General features: G+C 42.5%; 2 protein-coding genes across 3 annotated transcripts; one reads left to right on the forward strand and one right to left on the reverse strand.

The window, feature by feature from the left end:
- The first annotated feature begins 6 nt into the window (after positions 1-6).
- On the forward strand, positions 7-15,642 carry Cebpz (CCAAT enhancer binding protein zeta). The gene is made up of 16 exons (XM_048416091.3): positions 7-220; positions 1,218-2,710; positions 3,231-3,462; positions 4,225-4,411; positions 6,203-6,291; positions 8,130-8,183; positions 8,691-8,793; positions 8,889-8,957; positions 10,336-10,402; positions 11,554-11,654; positions 12,210-12,267; positions 12,525-12,700; positions 13,594-13,680; positions 14,523-14,581; positions 14,675-14,756; positions 15,369-15,642. The coding sequence occupies exons 1-16, from the start codon at positions 65-67 to the stop codon at positions 15,503-15,505; spliced, it is 3,150 nt and encodes a 1,049-aa protein (XP_048272048.3). The 5' UTR covers positions 7-64; the 3' UTR covers positions 15,506-15,642.
- Cebpzos (CEBPZ opposite strand) lies at positions 14,249-19,963 on the reverse strand. 2 transcript variants are annotated; one of them, XM_048416094.3, is made up of 5 exons: positions 19,908-19,963; positions 17,241-17,356; positions 16,246-16,290; positions 15,544-15,628; positions 14,249-14,472 (listed from the first exon to the last, which is right to left on the reverse strand). In XM_048416094.3, exons 2-4 carry the CDS (start codon positions 17,353-17,355, stop codon positions 15,546-15,548), a joined length of 243 nt encoding a protein of 80 aa, XP_048272051.1. In that variant the 5' UTR covers position 17,356; positions 19,908-19,963; the 3' UTR covers positions 14,249-14,472; positions 15,544-15,545. The 2 variants fall into 2 exon arrangements, with proteins under 2 accessions (XP_048272051.1, XP_085547146.1); XM_085691020.2 differs by lacking the exons at positions 14,249-14,472; positions 19,908-19,963 and adding an exon at positions 15,029-15,409.
- Positions 19,964-21,202: the final 1,239 nt, after the last annotated feature.

A 21,202-nucleotide genomic window follows, 5' to 3' on the forward strand; every position in this document is an offset into this window, starting at 1 on the left:
CACGGAAGTGCGTCACCGGAAAGAGACAGTGAGTTGCAGGCTGCTCGCGCGTGTTCTGCCAGCGATGTCGGCCGGCGGGGAACCTTTAGAGTTCCATGCCAAGCAGCCCTGGCGACCCAAAGCGGTGACAGAAGATCCGGAGGAGGAAGACGAGGAGGATAGCGATGAGGCCAAGGATGGCTTCTCTCTGGAGGAGGTGTTACGCCTCGGAGGCACCAAGGTACCGGCCGCAGGCTTCGGGGAAAGGGATGCGCACGACTACCGGGAGTGTGGGAAGCCCAGCCTCCGACTTGTTCTGAGCGCTTCCAACGCCTTTAGCTGCTCTTTGATGGAATAAAAATAGCCAAGTTGCATATTTTCTCCTAGGTTTATGCTTCCTTTTTTTTTTTGTTTTTCGAGACAGGGTTTCTATGTGACTTTGGAGCCTGTCCTGGAACTAGCTCTTGTAGACCAGGCTGGCCTCGAACTCACAGAGATCTGCCTGCCTCTGCCTCCTGAGTGCTGGGATTAAAGGCATGCGCCACCACCGCCCGGCCTATGCTTCCTTGAGATGTAGGCGAGCTTGTTACTAGCGTGGCGTAACCGTCACGCCCGTCAGGTAGGAGAAAACTAACTTACTGGTCCCAACCTCGTGAACTTAAATTTGGAATGCTAGAGTATGCCTAATCTGAATCTGCTGGGTTAAAAGAGAATGCCTTATGGGTTGGATTGAAGTTGCCAAAAGGATCTACAAGTTCACAATAGCCTTTGATGAAAGCACCTTTTCGTACCTACACTTTTCATAAAGTGTTCTTTTATTAATGGAGGGAGTGCTGTATGTTCTTTGGTACTCGTGTATGGAAATCAAAGGACAATTTTGTGGAGTCGATTCTCTCCTTTATGTGGACTCTGGGAATCGAACTCGGGTCGCTGTGCTTGCATTGCAAGGGCTTGACCTGCTGAACCACCCCATGCCCTCTCACATAAACTTTTGCCTTTGCTCACCTGACACGTTACAAATGCATGTGTCATTGCGATTTTCATTGGATTTCGGTGGCTGTCAGCGTGAGCATCTTTTCTCTGAGAACCGTCTTTTCTTATAGCGTACATGTCCTTGGCACACTTTCTTGTTGGCTGTGATTTTCCCAGGCAGTGGTGTATTCATTCAAATGTGATGAAGTTCTTACTGCAGGTCTGGGTTTGTGATATAGTTTTAACGTTTTTTTCTGCTTCTGCAGCAAGATTACCTTATGCTGGCTACTTTGGACGAAAATGAGGAAGTGGTAGATGGAGGCAAAAAAGGAACAATTGACGATCTTCAGCAAGGCGAACTGGAGGCCTTTATTCAAAATCTTAACTTGGCCAAGTACGCAAAGTCTTTGATTGAAGAGGATGAACCAGATGAAAAAGAAAATGCTAGCAAAAAGGAAGCAAAAATACAGAAGGTAGAAAATAAAAAACAAAAAGCAATAGAAAGTAAAAATACATCAGAAAAGAAGGCGAAAAATAAGAATGTACCAGAACAGCATTCTGGTAGCAGTACTATCCCTACACTAAAGAAAGATAAGCAACCCGATGTGTTCGAATTTCTTGAGAGGCAAACGTTGTTGCTGAAGCCTGGAGGCAAGTGGTATGACGCGGAGTACAGCAACGACTGCTCTTCGGAGCCCCAGCCTCGGGATGTGGTGGCTAAATACAAAGCCCTGGCTCAGAAGCTGTATGAGCACGAAGTCGGCTTATTCAAAAATAAGACAAGTAATCAAAAGGGAGGCTCTTCCACCTGGATGAAGGCAATTGTGTCGTCGGGGACGCTGGGTGACAGGATGGCGGCCATGATCCTTCTGATCCAGGATGATGCTGTCCACACGCTCCAGTTTGTAGAAACCCTCTTGAGCCTTGTGAAGAAGAAGGGCAGCAAGCAGCAGTGCCTCCAGGCTTTGGATACATTCAAGGAGCTACTCATCACGGACCTTCTGCCGGACAGTCGGAAGCTGCGGGCCTTCAGCCAGCATCCTTTGCACAGACTGGAGGAGCTGTCCAGCGGCAACAAGGACTCGAGAGATCGCAGACTCCTCCTGTGGTATTTTGAACACCAGCTGAAGCAGCTAGTAGCGGAGTTCGTGCAGGTCCTAGAAACTCTAAGTCACGATTCCCTGGTAACCACTCGGACCCGGGCCCTCGTGGCTGCTCATGAGCTGCTGTGTGAAAAGCCTGAGGAGGAGAAGGCTCTTCTGGTTCAGGTGGTAAACAAGCTGGGAGACCCTCAGAACAGGATCGCCACGAAAGCGTCCCATCTGCTAGAGGTGCTACTGCGGAAGCATCCCAACATGAAGGGGGTCGTGTGCGGAGAAATAGAACGGCTGCTCTTTCGCTCCAATATCAGCGCCAAAGCCCAGTACTATGCGATTTGCTTTTTAAACCAAATGGTCCTCTCCCATGAAGAAAGTGAGTTGGCGAACAAACTGATAACTCTTTATTTTTGTTTCTTTCGGACTTGTATCAAGAAGAAAGACATTGAATCAAAAATGCTCAGCGCCATTTTAACAGGAGTGAACAGGGCATACCCTTATTCCCAGACAGGTGACGACAGAGTGAGGGAGCAGGTGGACACTTTATTCAAAGTGTTGCATGTTGTAAATTTCAGTACCAGTGTGCAGGCTTTAATGCTGCTTTTCCAAGTAATGAATTCTCAGCAGACGATATCCGATCGGTATTATACAGCATTATACAGGTAAGCGCATAGCACTGTTGTGTATGAATGCAGTGGAAACCTGTGTAGCCCTGGCTTGCCTTGAATTTGCTATGGAATTCAGGCTAGCCTCGAACTCCATGAGAGCGGCCTGCCTCTGCCTTCCAAGAACTGATTAAAAGCAGATTGAATGAGTTATCGGATTTTATTATTTGGCTTCTGTTAACCTTTCAGGTGGGGCTCTTAGCTATATGAAAACTACACTTTTAGGTATAACTAAATTAGGTATAAATTATATAATTTTATATAAATTAGAGAAGAAAACAGTCACAAAACAAGGGGCTCACGACTTCTCTCCTTTTTTGTTCTTTCTCTTGGGGTCCTTGATTTTCATTTTATCTGAGAAAGCAGAAATAAATAGTCTCTTATTCTAACATAAACAAGAAATTTATCCCTGACGAAGATGAGATTGTTATAATTGGTCGTGAAGTCTCTAAACTGTGACCACTGGATGTGAAGATGATCTTTTGATTGAACGTTTGTCCTTGGTTTCATGTTACAGAAAGATGTTGGATCCAGGGTTGGCAACATGTTCGAAGCAAGCGATGTTTCTTAACCTCGTCTACAAATCTCTGAAAGCGGACATCGTGTTGCGCCGGGTGAAGGCATTTGTGAAACGATTGCTTCAGGTTACCTGCACACAGATGCCGCCGTTCATCTGCGGAGCCCTGTATCTTGTGTCAGAGATCCTTAAAGCAAAACCCGATTTAAGAAGCCAACTGGATGATCATCCGGTATGGTTTTTACTGCTTCTTGACCCTGGTGGGGGTGCTGGTGTGGGGGGTGCTTTTCTTTACTTTACTGATGGTAACGTCATTTCTCTGGAATGTGTTAGAGTATGAGTTCTAGAACTGGACAGAGCTAGATTTCACTGCCTGGTGTACAGCTAGCTAGGTGGGCAGGTTGCTTGACTCCCCTATTTATTGCATAAGTTGTCCTACAATAGAAATTGCAATCATATGAGGTAGTTATGGGTGATTATAGAGTGAGTAGATCTTTTCACCGTGTTTCCTCAGTTATGAAATGGAAATAAAAGCCAGGCCGTGGTGGCGTATGCCTTTAATCCCAGCACTTGGGAGGCAGGGGCAGGCGGATCTCTTTGAGTTCGAGGCCAGCCTGGTCTACAAGAGCTAGTTCCAGGACAGACTCCAAAGCTACAGAGAAACCCCATCTCGGGGGGGGGGGGTGAGGGGGGAAAAAGGAAGGAAGGAAAGAAAGGGAAATAAATAGTAATAACACCTGCCCCTTTTATTTACAACACAAAAAACGTTTGAAGGTTCAGTTCTAAACTCTGGTTCAGAATCTGGCTCTCTTGTGTTTAGGAAGAAAGACTATAATCTTTTCATTGTGAGCAGCATTTGGGACCTTGATTTTCCTTGGTTGGTATTTTCATGCATTGCCAGAATTGCCGTAAGTCTCTTGAGACTGCATCACGTAGATGGATGAGATTTTGCTGTGGCTCCTGTTAGTTAACAGCCCTTGATCCTTTTTGTTAGGAATCTGATGAAGAAAACTTTGTTGACGTGCGAGATGACAGTGATGAAGAAAAGTTCACTGACGCAGACAAAGAAACAGCAGTCGATGCAGTGAAGGAAGTCGGAGCCGAAGACACTGGGACTGAGGGCAGCACAGAAGCCAAGAAACCCAAGACCGCTTCCTGGGTGCACTTTGACAACCTGAAGGGTGAGGGGCTTTAGCTAAATGAAGGAATTAGTTTCCTCTTTCACCTTCATAGTCAAGTGAGTGCGTGTGTGTGTGTGTGTGTGTGTTTGAGAGAGAGAGAGGGGGGGGGGAGAGGGAGGAGGTGGGGGAGGGAGAGAATGCTGGAGGTGGAACCCATAGCCTTTGGGTGTGCTGAGCAAGCATTATATTACTGAACCACATTTGCAACCATAAAATTTTAATGGTAGGGAATCACAGATAATTTTTATTAATGGAACTACATGATTTAAATAAATATTGAAAATCAAAGCAGATGCCTTTTAGAACTGTGGAAATTAGGTGGAAAAACAGTGAAATGCTCAATGTGCTGGGAATCATTTCTTCCGGCTTTAAATGGGAGTTTGTGCCACAGTGAAGCACTTCAGGCAGGGCACAGGCAGACGCCCACACGTGGCTCACGAGAGGTTGGATTTCTGAGTGGAACTGTATTTGATCCAATCTCTATGACATTTCTCAATTATTTTGTGTGTGTGTGTGTGTGTGTGGCCATATTTACCCTTTGCAGTTTCTTTAAGCAAGGTTTTCTTTTAAATGTTTTATTTTATGCGTCTGTGTGTTTAGCCTTTAGTATATATGTCTATGCGCAAATGCATGCCTAATGACCAGGAAGTGAGAAGAAAGCAGTAGATACCCTGGAACTGGAGTTGCAGGCAGTTGTAGATGCGGGGAATCAAACCCAGGTCCCCTGGAAGAGCAGCCAGAGCTCTTAAGTGCTAAGCCACCTCTCAAGCCCTTTAAAGCAAGTTTTTATGATAGAAAACTTTCTGGGAAAGAGAAGCCTTAAAGTGATTTCTATCTGTACATGCACACCAGAGGAAGAGAAGTCTGTTAATAGAATATTAGAACCAAGAGAAAGCTTAGGGATGCTTTCTTTTTATCTGAGGCCAAAAAGAAAACAGTGCCAGACTTATTTCTTTAGATTTTTTTTTTGAGGGGTGGGGTGGTTCATGGCTAAAGTAATTCAGCTTTAAATTTCTGTTCCAGATATATTAAAGAGATGCTGGTAATTGTCAGGAAGGTTCTTAAAAGGATTTACCTATTTAAAGCACAAACTGTCATCCTTTACAAGAATGGTGAGCGTGTGTTAGGACTACACAATTAATCGTGTATTTCAAAAAACCTTGCTTAAAATGTTAATTTCTAGGGCCAGTGAGATAACTCACCAAGGAAAGGGAAAGGCACTTGCTCCCATGCCTTATGGCCTAATTCCAATCCCTGGGACCCACATTTTGTTCTGGAAGGAGACCTGGCTCCTGAAAATTGTCTTCTGGTCTCCACATGCAGCCTTGCGGCACTTGCTCACTCATACACACACCCACACATACACAATAAATAAAAGTAGAATGGAAAAGGAATATTTAATCTCTTTTATTTCTGGGTTTCTGCAAACATGAAAATCTATTCCAAGAAAAAAAATTCCTGCATGTAGTTTAATAGCAAGGATTTGGAGAATACAGCACTGAACATGCTGGACTCATCCCTGTAGGTCTTTTATTTCCACCCTACTGTTTGTGACTTTGTTTTCTGAAGCACTTTCTCTGGCTGCTTAAAGACTACTAAGAAGATTGGTCATTCTGCAGTCGGGCCAGTATGTTACAAAGTTTAGAGACTTTGCATTTTTTAATCTAAGATTAGATTACTGAATTACTAACAGTTTTGAAGATTGGTCTGTCTGTGAGAATGTTGGTTGTGATTATTTGAAGTGTCTTCTTCAGCTAGGAGTAAAGCATTTCAAAAATACTTTATTCTTAGGTAGCAAGCTGTTAAAGACATACGATCCATTCAGTAGAAATCCTCTGTTCTGTGGAGCTGAAAACACAAGTCTCTGGGAGCTCAGAAAGGTAAAATAATGACATCTACCTCTTAATTTGTTTGTGACACATAATCTTGCTTTCATGCCTTATAACACTTATAATTGAAACTTTTATTGCAAATGATGAAATTAATGTGAAATTTCACATGAACAAAATATAGTGTTGTATGTTTATTTTACAGAAACATCTAACCAATAGGCATGTAAATAAAAATACCATACCTGACTTACAATTAAGAGCATAGATTGTTGCATTGCATTTAATCTTGCAGTGTAACCACAGATCCTCACACCACTCCACTTAGGCTCTGAGATCACAGCTACTGTCCTGGTACTGCCAGGGTGTCATTTTCTTTGTCACTATGCTAGCTGTAGCACAGGTGATAGAAAAAGAAGATGGGGTGCACCGCTAGTGCCCTGATAACAGTTAAAGATGGTGACACCCAGCTGTGTTTGTAGCCATTAAATTTTGTTATATTTTTCTCTGCTTGTACTTGTAGTAAAAAGGGAAGGGAGAAAGCCAGTATCACTTGAGAAGGATAAAGCGAATATTGCTCTCATTATCTTGACATGAAGTACATGCCAGTGTTCCCTGTGTACATGGCTACCCACTCCTGCGCACCTAAGGGTGAAGGTCAAACTGTGTCTGGCTTAGATCTTGGTCAACTGTTCCTGTCCCTTATAGCTGCTTCCTGATAGGCTGACTGGCAAGCTGTGTATTCTGAGACACATTTGCTTTTAAATGAAGTAATTGATTTTTTTTTTTTTTGCTTCAGGCAAAACAACTAATAGTATTTGTTGTAAGTGACAGAATTCACTCTCATAAAGAGGATGAAACATTAGACTCCCACAAGTAATCCTATGGGATCAAACCTCTGTACAAAGGTTGCTGATAAAATTAGTGATTACGCCAACAGTGGAATTTTGTGCAGTTTGAAGAAACTGCCAACTCATCCAGTGTTTTTCAAATGACCAGTGTACAGTGTTGCACATTCATATGTAGGTAAGGTCTACGTTGTTGGTAGACCAGTTAACTTAAGTAACAAATGCCTAAGACCAGTTGGTATGGCTGATTCTACTCTGCAGTTAATTTCCCTTTCAGTATCACATCCCAGAAGGAAATCTACGTGCAGGTGAAAGATTTGCTATATTCGTTTTCAACCATAGATCTGTTTGAAGCTAGGTTCTTTTCATATATGTTCAAATGGTATGGAATTCAGGAAAAGATTTTAAAATGCATTTTGTTCTATTTAGTAAACACAAAAATAGTAGTTAACTATTATTTCCAAAATTAGTTAATGCTTCTTAATTTTATAATTTTTGTTCTGAAAAAAAGACTTTTCATGAACATGTTTATATAAATATCTAGTGGGTATATTATGTATTATTTCATTTTATGCATATGAGTATTTTTCTGGCATGTATATAAGTCTACCTACGTGCATGCCTGCTTCCCAAGGAAGCCAGAAGAGGGTGTCATATCTCCTGGAACTGGAGTTACAGCAGTTATGAGCCACCAGCCATGTGGGTGCTGGGACCTGAACCCAGGACCTCTGAAGAGCATCAACCACTCTGACCTGCTGAGCCATCTCTCTGGCCCCTGGATTTATTAATTTCATTCAACTATAGCATTTAAAAATTTCCTGTTGTAATTTCTAATAAAGTAAATATAAAAACAACCCACTTAGCTGGAAGCTCTTAAAATCTCAGATTTTTAAGTGTACATATGGTTTGGAAACCAAAATATTTGAGAATCACTTTTTTATGTATTAGGTTAAGTTTCGGTTCCCTAGATTTTTCTTAAATAACCTGTAATTTTGCTAAAATTGACCATAGAAATAATGACATTCACATTTTTCTTTGTAGTTATCTGAGCATTTCCACCCTTCTGTGGCCCTTTTTGCTAAGACTATCCTTGAGGTGAGTCTAAAATATTTTTAAAAATATGTAAGTGTTGTAGCTTTGATCATCAGTAATTGACGGCACAGTTTCCCCGACATGTGGAACCTGATATTTGAGGACCAGTGACTTGTTTAATACCGAGAACTTCCTGCTTGGGGGGGGGGGTGGGGGGGGAGTGGAAATACCGCACATCAGCCACTGCGGCTGCGTACTACGAGCTGGCCTTTCTGGAGAGGGTTGTTCTCTCCTCCGATCCCGGCTGACTTTTTCAGTGTTTGGTTCTCATCATGCTTACATCGTCTACATTATAAATAGTACCCATAAAACTACCAGCACGTAACAGAATATATGTGTGTTTAGTTTGTTAGTATGGTGTACATGAGAAGAATATTTGAAGGTTACTGTTCCTGTGTGTCTCGAATGTGAAGTAACTGCAGCTTATGCTTTTCCTGGTTTTCTTATTTGGATATGTACTTATTTCTTTTACTAGACCCATAAATTCTTCACCATTTTCCCACCTTTCAGGGAAATTTTATTCAGTATTCAGGAGACCCTCTGCAGGATTTCACACTCATGAGATTCTTGGATCGATTTGTATACCGAAACCCAAAGCTACACAAAGGCAAAGGTATGCTTCCAGTTAATAACTTTCGTTTTTGCTGCTGGGGTTTAGTGAGTGAATGAGTATACAACTACATCAGACTGCCGTGATTTACATTTCAGAAAATACCGACAGTGTCGTGATGCAGCCGAAAAGGAATCATTTTATAAAGGACGTCCGTAATCTTGCTGGTAAGGACCGAGCCGGGGCTGTTGAAACCAAAAGGATACAAAAGACAGTGCAACCCAAATTATATTCTTTGACCTATTTTATCATATTAAAAAGTTCAAGCATATCCAAAGTGAATAAATTTAGCGACCCTCTGGCAGCCATTCCCCAGCCTTAACAGTTACACTGTTCTGCCTTGCTCTTATCACATAGCTCTGTCAGTAACCCTGCATGTATAGTTCATATCAGCTGCAGTTCAGACGTCTCAGTCTCTCCTAGTACTGGCTGAGGAAAACAAAAATGCACAGCTGACTTTCCACACAGAGCGTTGTCGGTGTGGGTGGTGTCCTGTGTGTGTATTGGGTACCAATCTTCTCTATTTAGAGAGGACATTTCTTCACACACCATGTCTCACCCTCATCTTGCTCAGAAATTAGAATTACTGTAGAACTTCTAGTTATTTCCGACCAACGTCTCAGAAATCCAGAAATGTTGTTAGGACTACTCAGAGGAAATTAGAATTGTAAGCTTAGTTTTTAAATCAAGTCAGAAATTCTAGTTCTATAAAAAAAAACTTACATCCTTGAATTCTTTGTTAGTGTCTCCAGAATTAAGTAAAATTATGGAAAGTTCTGTTAATGATTACTTCCTGTCTTTAGACAACCAGATTATGCTATAATCCTGCCCGTGAGTGGTAGAGGCAGGAGGATCAGGAATTAGGATCATCCTCAGTTACTACACTGAGTTTAAGGCCAGCCTGAGCTATAGAAGGACCCCGTTTCAAAAGCGAAACAAGTAGGGTTAGCAACTTCAGAACTCCTTGAGGCCTTCAGTGGTTAAGAGTACTCGCTGCTCTGGGAGAGGACCAGGTTTGGTTCTCAGTGCCCCACTGGGCATCTCATCAGTGACTCCCTGTAGCATCAGCTCTAGGGAGACCCAACAGCTGTGCAGTCTCTGCCCATGCCCATACACCTACATATAAATGTATCTTTTCAAATAATGTCTGTTTCTCTGGAAACTTGTGCCTTGAGTGCAGTTGGAGAATAATAAGAGAATACATTTTCTACTGTGCCTATGTTCTGCCTGCTCCTCCTTTTTTTTCCTTTTTTTGTTTTGTTTTTTGAGACAAGGTTTCTCTGTGTAGCTTTGGAGCCTGTCCTGGAACTAGCTCTTGTAGACCAGGCGGGCCTCAAACTCACAGAGACGCCTGCCTCTGCCTCCCGAGTGCTGGGATTAAAGGCGTGCGCCACCACTGCCCGGCTCTGCCTGCTCTTCTCTACTACACTGCACCTCTTTCCACCACTGTCTTTTTAAGATTTCACACTGCCAGTGTGTTAGATACAGCCGGAGAGCTTGAGCAGCACAGGGAAATGGTGGTAACAAAGTGTCTTGTTTCTTCAGTGAATAGTAAAGAGTTCCTTGCAAAAGAAGAAAGCCAGATACCAGTGGATGAAGTGTTTTTCTACAGGTAAGGTACTTAGTACAGCATCCTTGGAATGTCTGAATGTTAACATTGGATACAGTGCTTTATTGATATTGGACAGTTATGAAAAGATCAGGTTATATGTCCATTTATTTTCAAAGGAAATTTACTGATTCTGCTACTCCTCAAAATCTTAGTGAAATTGGTCAGCTTGAGGATTTTAAGAATGGAGTATATAAATTTGGTTTCTGAATCTGACTTTGTGAAACTTTAGGCTTTTGTTTCTTTGGAAACTGTTTGCCCAAGCTAACTTCCAACTTGTGATCCTCCTGCCTCCATCTCCCAAACATGATTATAAACATGCTACCACACCTGGGTTCTTTTTCGTATTAAGTAGTGATTCTCTCATAGCCTTCATCTGTGTGAGTTTAGTGCGGCAGTAACTCAGGAGTCATTATCTGGACCTTGACTCTTCAAGTAGAACTGATGAAGTAAGTGCACTGTGAAGCTGTAGTAAGCTCAGAAATCTCTGCTGCTGCTTTTAGTGTCTTTATCTGGCTGACTAGTTAGTTAAATTTAAATTGACTTAGTGTGAATAATTTCACAGTGCATGTGATGCCATCTGGGAAATGTTGGGTTTACTGTGACATGGGTGAGCTGATGAACTGTTAGGATTTGAGGTCACGTGGAACCACTATATTCTCATATATTCTCATGCTTAGACAATGAGTGTTGAGGTTGAGCCAACCTTTTTCTGTGCAGTTATTTTATTGTTTGTGGGTTGTTGGGGATCAGATTCAGGGCCTTGTTCATGCTAGGCAGCATTCTACATACACCTTCATCCCTCTGATACCACAAAGATGAGATTGGAGAACCAGCTTGTAAGACACTACAATCTTGAAAGTATCTTCTGCTCCATTAAAAGGACATGGCGGCTGATAGCTATAATCCCTGCACTCAGGGCAAAGGCGGGAGGATTGTTTGTGCAAAACCAGCCTAGGTCACATGGTGAGAACCCATAAAAGGAAATGATTATGCTTCACATTTCTAAACTTTGCAGCCGTTTTGTTTAACTCAAAATACTTTTTATATTGAATACAAATTTGACTCATTTGAGTATCCAGTAACACACTTTTAGAGTTATAATTCGTCTTTAGTCATGAATTATGCAGATCTGTAATATGCATTTTACTTAGGTATTATAAGAAAGTTGCAGTTGTTAAAGAGAAACAGAAGCGCAGTGCAGATGAAAACAGCATAGAAGATGTTGATGATGAAGAATTTGAAAAGATGATTGGTAATTTGTTTTTGTTGGCTCATCTTATAAAATTATTACTATTAATAAAATGTAGAACACTAGTGAACTTAGTTTTTAGAAATCATTGATCTGCAGATTATAGTGGAAGATTGAGAAATAGCATGTAGTAACTTGCTCATATTTTATTTCCGAAAAATATATTGTGCTTTGAACAATGTGTAAAAAATTCTATTGCAAGAAGAGTGTTTCCTTCCTAAGACCAAGTCTCTGATGAGACAGACTATTTATTGTTCATAGTCTCCTAATTCTGTTAGTAGCGATGGTCTGCTGCTTGATCGTTTCCATCTTTATAATCCATAGAGCTTGGGAATTTTTAACTGAAATGTAGTCAAGTGAAATGGAAGGACTTACTTTGATATCACCGTCACATCCTACACGTAGTAAAAAAGTAAACAGGAAAGTTTTCTTTTTGTCATTTTAGAGATTTCATTGAGCTCCTAGGTCTGTGTGAGACTCACCCTCACAGTTGCGGGGTATAATGTGGAGCTCTTGTCCTTTGCTCTCTCTCACAATCTGTGTATTGTTCCCGGGCAGACACATTGGAAAACGATAACTGCTTCACGCCTGGAAAGGACGATATTGATTTTGCCAGGTAAAACTCAGCCTTCTCTTTCCTGTTTTCCCAGTATTTCCTAAATTCTTGCTCATTAGAACAGAGACCATAGAAATTACTTGATCCATAAGGGGAAGTTCACTTGGGCTAGGGACTTTTATTTTGGAAGTTTAGAATGCTTTGGGCAGTCTGTAATTCTTTTATCTAGTTTAACAGTATATCTTAGTCTCCTGAGCACACTTTAGAAAACCGTGCCTTCCTTTACAAGTGTGGAGTTTGTTTGTTTGCTTTTCTAGCAATATGAAAAAAACAAAAGGAACTAAGGAGGACTTGGAAGATTCAGAGAGTAGTGATGATGAGGTTGGTGACCTGGATGATGATGAAGTCTCCCTGGGAAGTATGAATGATGAAGACTTTGAAATTGATGAAGATGGAGGAACATTCATGGATGTGTCAGATGATGAGACTGAAGGTAATCCAGTACACGTTTAAAAATAAACTGCCAAGGAGTGGTGGCGCACACCTTTAATCCCAGCTTTTGGGAGGCAGAGGCAGGTGGATCTCTGAGTTCGAGGCCAGGCAGGGCTACACAGGAAACCCTTTCTTGAAAAACTAAAAATAAATAAATAAAAATAAACCACAAATTACATAGCTTTCTTGTTAATTCCTAAACAGATACAGGTTTTTTAAAAATATAAGTTTCTATATCTAGTAAGACACATTTCAGTGTTGAATTTTAACTTTAACCCACAACATCGCTGTAACAGTTTGAGTTGAGCTGTATTGTGGCCTCTGTTTGACATTAGTATAGGGGCTGGTGGTGTGGCTCAGTGGTAGAGTGCGTCCTAGACTGTGTGAGGTCCAGTTCGGAGCCTCAGCACTCCCGGGGAAGAAAAGGAAGAGTGATGAGCTGTCTACACCCAAAAGTCACCATTCATATAGTCTATAGCACGGGTGCAACAGGTGAATAATGTAAACTGTAAACTGTAGGGGAGCGGCCACAGCTGTGTCTGGGCTGTGGGCTCCTCTGTCCTTTCACTGCCCTCTGGTTGCACCTGCTCTGCATCTGCTGGGCCTCAGCAGCAAATGTTTCTTATTTATGGAAGTGTTTGGTCTTACTAATGGTCATTGAGTAAATTATGTTCTTACAAACTATATCAGGCACTCTTAGAGACTGGAGCATCCTGTATCCTCCAGGCCCATTCTGTTGGGACTCGAAAGCTGTGAACCCACATGGAACAGACATACCAGGCCTCACTGCTGTACTAGATGTACATACATTGTACTAGATGTAGCATACATTGAATTGGTATTTTCCAGGCTTATTTTTAAAATGGCTTAATAGGAAACTTTCTTGGGTAACAGAATTTGATGAAGTCAACTCCAAAGCCAGTACTAAGAAAAGCAAGAGAAAGAATGAAGATGATATTGACTTTGCTGGGTCGTTTCAAGGTAAGAAAATGCATTTAATTTCTTCAAATCATAGCATCCGCCACATGAAAAGTATTATCAGTTACTTTTTTGGGAAATACATGTTTAAAAATTGGTTTGATACCATTTAAAAGGTTTTTTTCTTAAAGCATCGGTCCTCGGGCATCTTCCACCTTCTGTTTGAGACAAAGGTTTCTCATAGGCTTGGAATCTCACCAGATAGGCCAGGCTAACTGCTCCAGGAGGTCCTAGGCACCCACTGTCTCTGCCTCCTACCTCACTTCACAGAGATGACAACCACTGCAGTAGGTTTTTACAAGACTTCTGGAGATCTGGACTCTGACCGACACACTTGTAAGGCTCGTGTGCCCGTTAAACCATCTCCCCAGCCACGAAAGGTAGATAATAGGGTTTTTTAACATGAAAACCTATTTCTCACATGCATCCCGGTTTTGTCGCAAGTTCTTCCCTCTCATGGTAAGTATCTCCAGATGGTCTTTTCAGTCATGTTTATAGAGTCCAGTTACGTGTGAGCGCTAACTGTTCTACACTTTAACTTCCTTGAAATGTTTATAGATTAAACTATAGGTGAGTTTTATTAGATATTTTATTTTCAGTAGCATAAACAAACATTTATTGATAACACAATGAACATATTGTCAGTTAGCTTTTCAAGCCCAAAGAATAAGACCTGAATTATAATGTATAGTTTGCTTCGCATATTATGAACTCCATCCGTGTCGCCTGTGAGATTTTTATCCTGAGCTATACTGTTGGTTTCTTCTGAGGATAAATCCTGAACAGCAACCAAATCTGAAAAAAGGCACACACTTTGAATAACCTACACACAATTTTTTTTTTAGGATCAAAGAAAAAGAAGAAAAGATTCGATGACTCCAGCCTGTTTGTCTCTGCTGAAGAGGTAACGCTAACGCGATGACTAGAGAGTAGCTATTTACACTCTTCAGGTTTTCTTGTAACCTTTCTCACTGTTTCTTTTTTTCTCCCTGTTAAGTTTGGCCATCTGTTGGATGAAAACATGGGATCCAAGTTTGATAATATTGGCATGAACGCCATGGCTAACAGAGATAATGCAAGTAAGTAAATTGTCTCCCCACGCCCCCACCCCGTCGGGTGTTGTGTGACCCAGGCTTCCTTAAACTCACTCAGTAGCTCAGGCTGGCCTTGAGAGCTTGATTCTCCACCTTGCAACCAATAGGATTACAAGTTACACTACCAGGTTGCCTTTGAGTTTGTCAGTCAAGCTTTTTAATAGGTATTTCCCTGTGGATGTCCCTAAGTGGCAGGAAACTTGCTTGTCACATAGCAAGACATTTAAACCACACAAATAGACTACAGACTCAAAACATTTTTTTTTCTTGGAGAGTCAGTCTTTTATTTTGATTTGGCTAAAGGTTTATTCTTACATGCTTGAAGACATTTTTAAATTTCTGATGTTATTAATTTCTATTTTTTCATAAAAATAGAAAAGAAAAATCTTTTCAGTATAAGCCCTTCCATACTGTTTCATTTGTCCAATACTCATATTAGAAAACACAGGAGAGCACCCAGCAGCAGGTTTACACAGCGGGGGAGGGTGGGGTGGGAGAGCACAGGCCATGCGGCCCTAAGATGCAGTCCCGCTCGGGAGGCCTGCCTGTGGGAGTAGCCCACAGTGGCAGAGACTCATCTGTCATCTCCCCTCCAAGGCTTCAAACAGCTCAAGTGGGAAGCCGAGCGTGACGATTGGCTGCACAACAGGGATGTGAAGAGCATCATCAAGAAAAAGAAAAATTTCAAAAAGAAGATGAAAATCCCTCAAAAATCCAAAAGGCAAAGGAAATGAGTGCTTCAGAGTGAATAATAAATGAAGATTCTACTCACCCTTAATTCTTGCTATCCAGCCACTTTTCTTGATCTTTCTCTCTCACTCCATACATTCCAGACTGTTCAATGGATTTGTAATAAACTATAGAGACAAAATGCTGTCATGTATAAAATCATACAAAGAGTTACGCTAACACTGAAAAACTACTTCCATATTGCTAGATAACAAAATGAAAGGGGCAGCAGGGCTCCTTATTCACGTGCAAGCCCCGAACAGTGATGAGCTGCTTGTTGGGGCACTTGGTGGATGCTTTGCTTAGGTAAGTGTGATGGTGTCCTGTTCAACCTTACTGTCATGAGGTAGGCATCAGCCCTTTCCACAGAGGAACAGTGCCTGAGGAAAAATCTTTCGTAGCAGCGACCTTAAGCCACCCATGGTTATGTCCCCCGCCATCCTAGGTCTCATTCTGGAACCTGTTCTTTTCCATTGGAAGAAGTAAGACTCCAGTCCATCGGGTGGGGTGCATAACTGTGATGGAAGGCTTGCCCAGCATTTGTAAAGCCTGGGGTTCAACAGAAGAAGAACAGAATTAAGCCAAGAACTGACTGATCTAAGTAACTGGGTGAGTCCTTACTGTGCTCTCAGGAGGCAGCTAGTGTTGGAAACTGACCACAAAGGCATTTAGTCCAAAATTGTAAAAGTACCACAGAATTTACAGGCTGTTTTGCACATGAATTTTTACTTGAAGAAAAACATACCTTCCAAGATGAAGGGAAATGTCTTGCTCATTGTTTGCCTGAAATCTGACATTTAAAAAAAGCCATTTTAGTAATATATTGAGCCACGATTTAGTATATTAGTGTCTTAGAATTTTGTATTAAGGTCCCTTTGCTAATCTTAAGAACTAAATCTTGTAGAATAAGATATAAAATACATTCATCTTAAAATACAGCTTTTATACTCATTCCTTTAAAGACTGAACATCAGTAGCACCCTGGACACAGTGTCTTTTTTTTAATTATTATTATGTATACAGTGCTCTCTCTACCTGCATGTATGCCTGCAGGCCATATCTGCAGGGCGCCATATCTCATTACAGATGGCTGTGAGCCACCATGTGGTTGCTGGGAATTGAACTCAGAACCTCTGGAAGAGCAGTCAGTGCTCTTAACCACTGAGCCATCTCTCCAGCCCCCATGGACACAGTGTCTTAATGAAGCATTTTGAGGACGACGAATGACTAGCTTTAAAGATAAATCACTGCCTTGGGGCTGTTCCCTGCTTTAGTTAGAGACGGAAGTAATAACAATTACTAATCATAAAAGCCAAGGGCTGTAATAAAAAATTAACAAATTATTCCACTGTATTGAGGAACAGCAGGGAAAACGGTTTCAGTGCCTACTGCTAATGCTCAGAAGCAGTTCTGTGACCTACGGTCAGTGTTGCCTCTTCCTGGGATTACCAAACAAGTAAAATGCAGGCGAGGCTGCCTCCATCCACTCACTTCTGCAGGGCCATTGGGTGCTGAGCCAGAACAGGGACACTTGTTCTACCTGACCCAGCCAAAACCAGGCTCCTGGTCTGCAAGTCAGATGTGAGTTTCCTACTCTACAATAACAAACACCTTGTCTCCCAGTGCCCCACCCATAAAAATGTCTAATAGCTTCAATCTAAAAAACCATTTTGCCCAGAAATGCACCGAGCATTTCATACATACCCAGCTAGAAAAGATTAACTACTGAACTGTGTTTACCTTGACTCGAGTTCATCTTTTTAAACAAAAAATAAGCTCCAAAAACACCCACAAGTTCAGCTGCTAAAACTCCTTTAAAGATCTTCCTTGCCAGCGGTTCCATGGTTCGAGTCATCCTAAAATTAAAAGCATAAATGACCATATTTAAAGTTTTGTGGCCACATCTATAAAGACCCCCAGCCTCAGGGTCAGTGCTTTTTGTTGGGGTTTTTTTTGGTTTTGGTTTCGATTTTTTCGAGACGGCTTCTCTGTAGCTATGGAACCTGACCTAGAACTCCTTCTGTAGACCAGGCTGGCCTGGAACTCACAGAGATCTGTAGTAGGATGCTGCTTGTTTGTTTCTCAGCAGCCCAGACTCCCAGAATAATCACTTAGAAACTATATTAATTAAAACACTGCTTGGCCAATAGCTTAAGTGTATTGCTAGCTTAATTTAACCCATTTCCATTATTTTATATTTTACCACAAGGCTCATGGCTACCGGCAAGGTTTCAACTGGCAGCTCACGTCTTTCCCCTCTGGCAGCTACATGGCATCTTGGGACTCCACCTTTCTCCCAGCATTCAGTTTAGTTTTCCCTGCCTAGCTACTCTGCCCTATCACAAGCCAAACCAGCTTCTTTATTCATTGACTAATAAAAGCAACACATATACAGAAGGACTTCCCACACCAGAGATCCACCTGCCTCTGTTTCCTGAGTGCTGGGATTAAAGGTGTGGGCAACCACTGCCCAGCTCAGTGCTTTTTGTATGAAACCCAAAAGTTAGGTATGTTTGGTGTAGAAATTCCTCCGAACAGGTTCCAATCTCCATGCCTTAGGAGTGTGATAAACCAAGAACCCAAGACAGGATAAAAAGCACAGAAATTCTGAGAAAACTTAAACCTTTTTTGAAAAGCAAAACTGGAGGATCTAAGACTTTTTAGTGTCTCTGATACAGAATGGGAAGTAGGTTAGATGAACTTTTTAGCTGACCTAGGGATTAAAATACAACCTAATAATGCAACAGGAATAGCATTTGAAGGCCTTTTGGAATCTGCCCTACAAGAGGGAGGTTATTCTGTTAGTGAGTACACAGTTCGTGCCTTTGCTAGGTGGATGTGAAACGAGACCATAAACTAATCAGGTCCTGTCCCTTAGTCACGTCTCTATTGAGTGTTAGAACACTTCGACTGCATCAAGCCCAAAGCAGTGCACACCCCTAGTCTGCAGTTTGCTTCCCACTCCCCAGATTTTGATTCAGCAAGCCTAGCGTGGACACCCCAGTAATCTTGTCCTTTGAAGCCATTCCAGTTTTTATACAAGTTCCTGGCCCATAAGGGGGTAGCTGACTGGGTGGCGCCCCAGGAAATGGTAAAACTACAGTAACTGGAAGAATTCTCCCGCCCCGCCCCATATGGAAAAAATTAATCAAGAAAGGGGTGTTAGTGTTGAGCTTTTAGCAGGAGTCTCGAGTTCAATATCCAGCACTCAACAGGAAGTGACTTTGAAGAAAGGTATACAGCAAATAAGAATCTGACTTGCTGAGTATGTGAAAGCAGTCAAGCTTCTACCCTGTTTCCCTATAACTTAAAAAAAAGAAAACCATCTTTTTATCTCATTCTGTATTTTCCCACTGTCTTCAATACTGAGATGGGCTGTTGTATAATAATGTTCAGAGCTATCCAGTCCCTCCATCTTCTTTTATCTCTCTTTCAAGGTACCTAAGCGCGAGGGTAATTAAATATTGTCAGGATTATTAGCCTTGGACTATGTTACCAAGTGTCTCTCCTCCAATGTTCCTTTTTCAAGTTAATAATGGGATCACTTGGCGACCAAAAGACTTAAACTTTATTACTCTCATTTTAAAAACGAAGCAAATAAACTCACATATAACTGGGGGTAGGGCAGGAAGGGCAACTATCTTCCTCAAGTCCCAATAATCTGCATCATGGACAGTCATGCTCAGCACCAAATTCTCAGGGCTGTTTTTAATGTTCCAGGGCTGAGACGAGGAGAGGACACGGCACATCTGCCCAGTTATGCAGCCTGTTCCATAGCTTAACCTGAGTAAAATCTTTTTTGATTGCTAAAGAGCGATGCTAAGGTTTCAAACAGTTCAAATACCGCTATGTAATGCAATGTTTACTTTCTTAAAAAAATTAATTAAAGAACAGATGGACTTGTAACATTCCAAGGCCCTTGGGGAGGGTTCCACTTAATAATAAAGTCCGTGAGTCATCGGGGCACACCTGACCAGACAAGACGGCCCAGGGAGACCAAAAAGACCATGGGGTCGTCTTGCACAGGTTGAAACGCAGGGGAAGCAGCCCCGCGTGTCCTCCAAAGTTGACCCAGGTAAGGGAAGCCACCGGACGCAGGTGATGCAGCCTGGCGTGACCTCCAGGATGGACCCCGGGGATGGGGAGCCGGCGGCCGGGGGAGCGGCGCTGTGACCTGGGCCTACTGCCCCGGACAGCTCCAAAAACAAGTGCCCGGCCCTACCCTGGGTCCAGGTCCCAGCAGGCGCCGCGGCGCTCGGCGACCCGGAAACGCTCGAGCCTGCCCCGCGCCCCTGCACGAGCGGGACGGTCACACTCGAGTCCTCCCCGACCCAAGAATGTCACACAAGACCCCACGCGCCCCACGCTGAGGTCACGAGGGCTCTGGACACACAGCCAGGTGCTTACCTGAAACCTGCGCACCCCGACGGCGCACGCTCACAGTCGCAGCGCCCCGCCCCCAGCTTTAGCCCCGCCCCACAGAAGATCCTGGATCCTGACCTGGCTACTCCTTGTCTCTGGCGTAGTAGTTGTGTGAAGCTGCTCATTTTACTGGCAAGATTATCCTGCCCTCGGGCATACTCAAAAAAAAAAAAAAAAAGAATCACATTTGAACCCAAACCCAGGACACCGCCTCCAAATCTTGCACATAGATCCTCTCCCCACTCTGAACCCAAAGTGTGTCAGAGGAACCGCAACAAGCTTGGGACTGGCCAGAAATGTGGGACCCTTTAACCAGATCCCTAAACAACCCCTCTTTATACGTAAAAGTTGAGAAGTGCTGCCTCTAGGTACTGCCCAATAGGCAAGAAGACAACTGACCCAAGGGAAGGAGAGAGAAGAGAAAGGGAACAGGAATACCAATGAGGGACCACATGCAGGACAAAACCTGGAAGACCAAACTAATCCACTTTTATGAAAATGTGGTCTGATGTCCAACCCAGGAAGCTATGAATGCGGCCCAACAAAATCCCTCGGGGTGAAACATCATGAGAACTTCGCAACTTTTTTTTTTTTTAATGTAACTTAATCGCTAAGTTCTGGGGTGTCAACTCTATAGATGACAATGTCATGTCACAATGCCACCCAGGATAAACACATGTGTGCTCTCGATATTTGTACACGTGTGTGGCTTCAGTGTTACTGTAACGTCAGTTTCCGGTGTGCTACCTTCCAAGCCCAGGCAGTTGATTTGGCATCATCTGATGTGTCCCGTGCTTAGAGGGAAACGCAGTTATCAACGACGTTATGTTGCATGCCGATAGGTGTGTGAACAGGAACTCCTGGAAAGACGCTGGTCGGTTGGCCAGAACTACAGTACTGAGGAGAGATTGGAATAATCTCTCCAAAGCTTAATTACCTTCTTTTGAGCTAGCTTTAGCCCCTTGTCCACCTCCTTGTCTGAACTAACATCCTGTGACTACAATATAGAGATCTTTGGAACCTAATAACGTCGTGGACCACTAGCGCCTTCCAGCCCAAAACCAAAGAATGTCGTCAGACAGCATCGTGGGCCTGTAGAAAAGTTTCCCTCATCTTCTTGTAACCACCTCTCTGGTGAACCCACTAAGGTATTTTCAATTTGCCTTGAGTCATGACTTTCTTTGTTCTGTAAAACTATAAAACTACTTCCGTGTTGGAACATGGAGTTTGGGTAACCTAAATCTGTGCTCCCAGGCCACTCGGCATGGCTCCAGAATAAA

Source organism: Myodes glareolus, chromosome 6, assembly GCF_982192425.1.
Source record: "Myodes glareolus chromosome 6, mMyoGla1.1, whole genome shotgun sequence".
Classification (NCBI taxonomy): Eukaryota; Metazoa; Chordata; class Mammalia; order Rodentia; family Cricetidae; genus Myodes; species Myodes glareolus.

What these genes read in the sequence shown, in the direction of transcription:
- Cebpz (XM_048416091.3), top strand. Translation starts at nt 65, where the DNA reads ATGTCGGCCGGCGGGGAACCTTTAGAGTTCCATGCCAAGCAGCCCTGG. An exon ending in TATTATACAGCATTATACAG is followed by an intron (nt 2,711 to 3,230) that starts GTAAGCGCATAG and finishes TTCATGTTACAG; the next exon opens with AAAGATGTTGGATCCAGGGT. An exon ending in GTCAGATGATGAGACTGAAG is followed by an intron (nt 12,701 to 13,593) that starts GTAATCCAGTAC and finishes CTTGGGTAACAG; the next exon opens with AATTTGATGAAGTCAACTCC.
- Cebpzos (XM_048416094.3), bottom strand. Translation starts at nt 17,355, where the DNA reads ATGACTCGAACCATGGAACCGCTGGCAAGGAAGATCTTTAAAGGAGTT. An exon ending in AAAGATGAACTCGAGTCAAG is followed by an intron (nt 16,291 to 17,240) that starts GTAAACACAGTT and finishes TTTAAATGTCAG; the next exon opens with ATTTCAGGCAAACAATGAGC. An exon ending in ATTTCCCTTCATCTTGGAAG is followed by an intron (nt 15,629 to 16,245) that starts GTATGTTTTTCT and finishes TTGTCTCTATAG; the next exon opens with TTTATTACAAATCCATTGAA.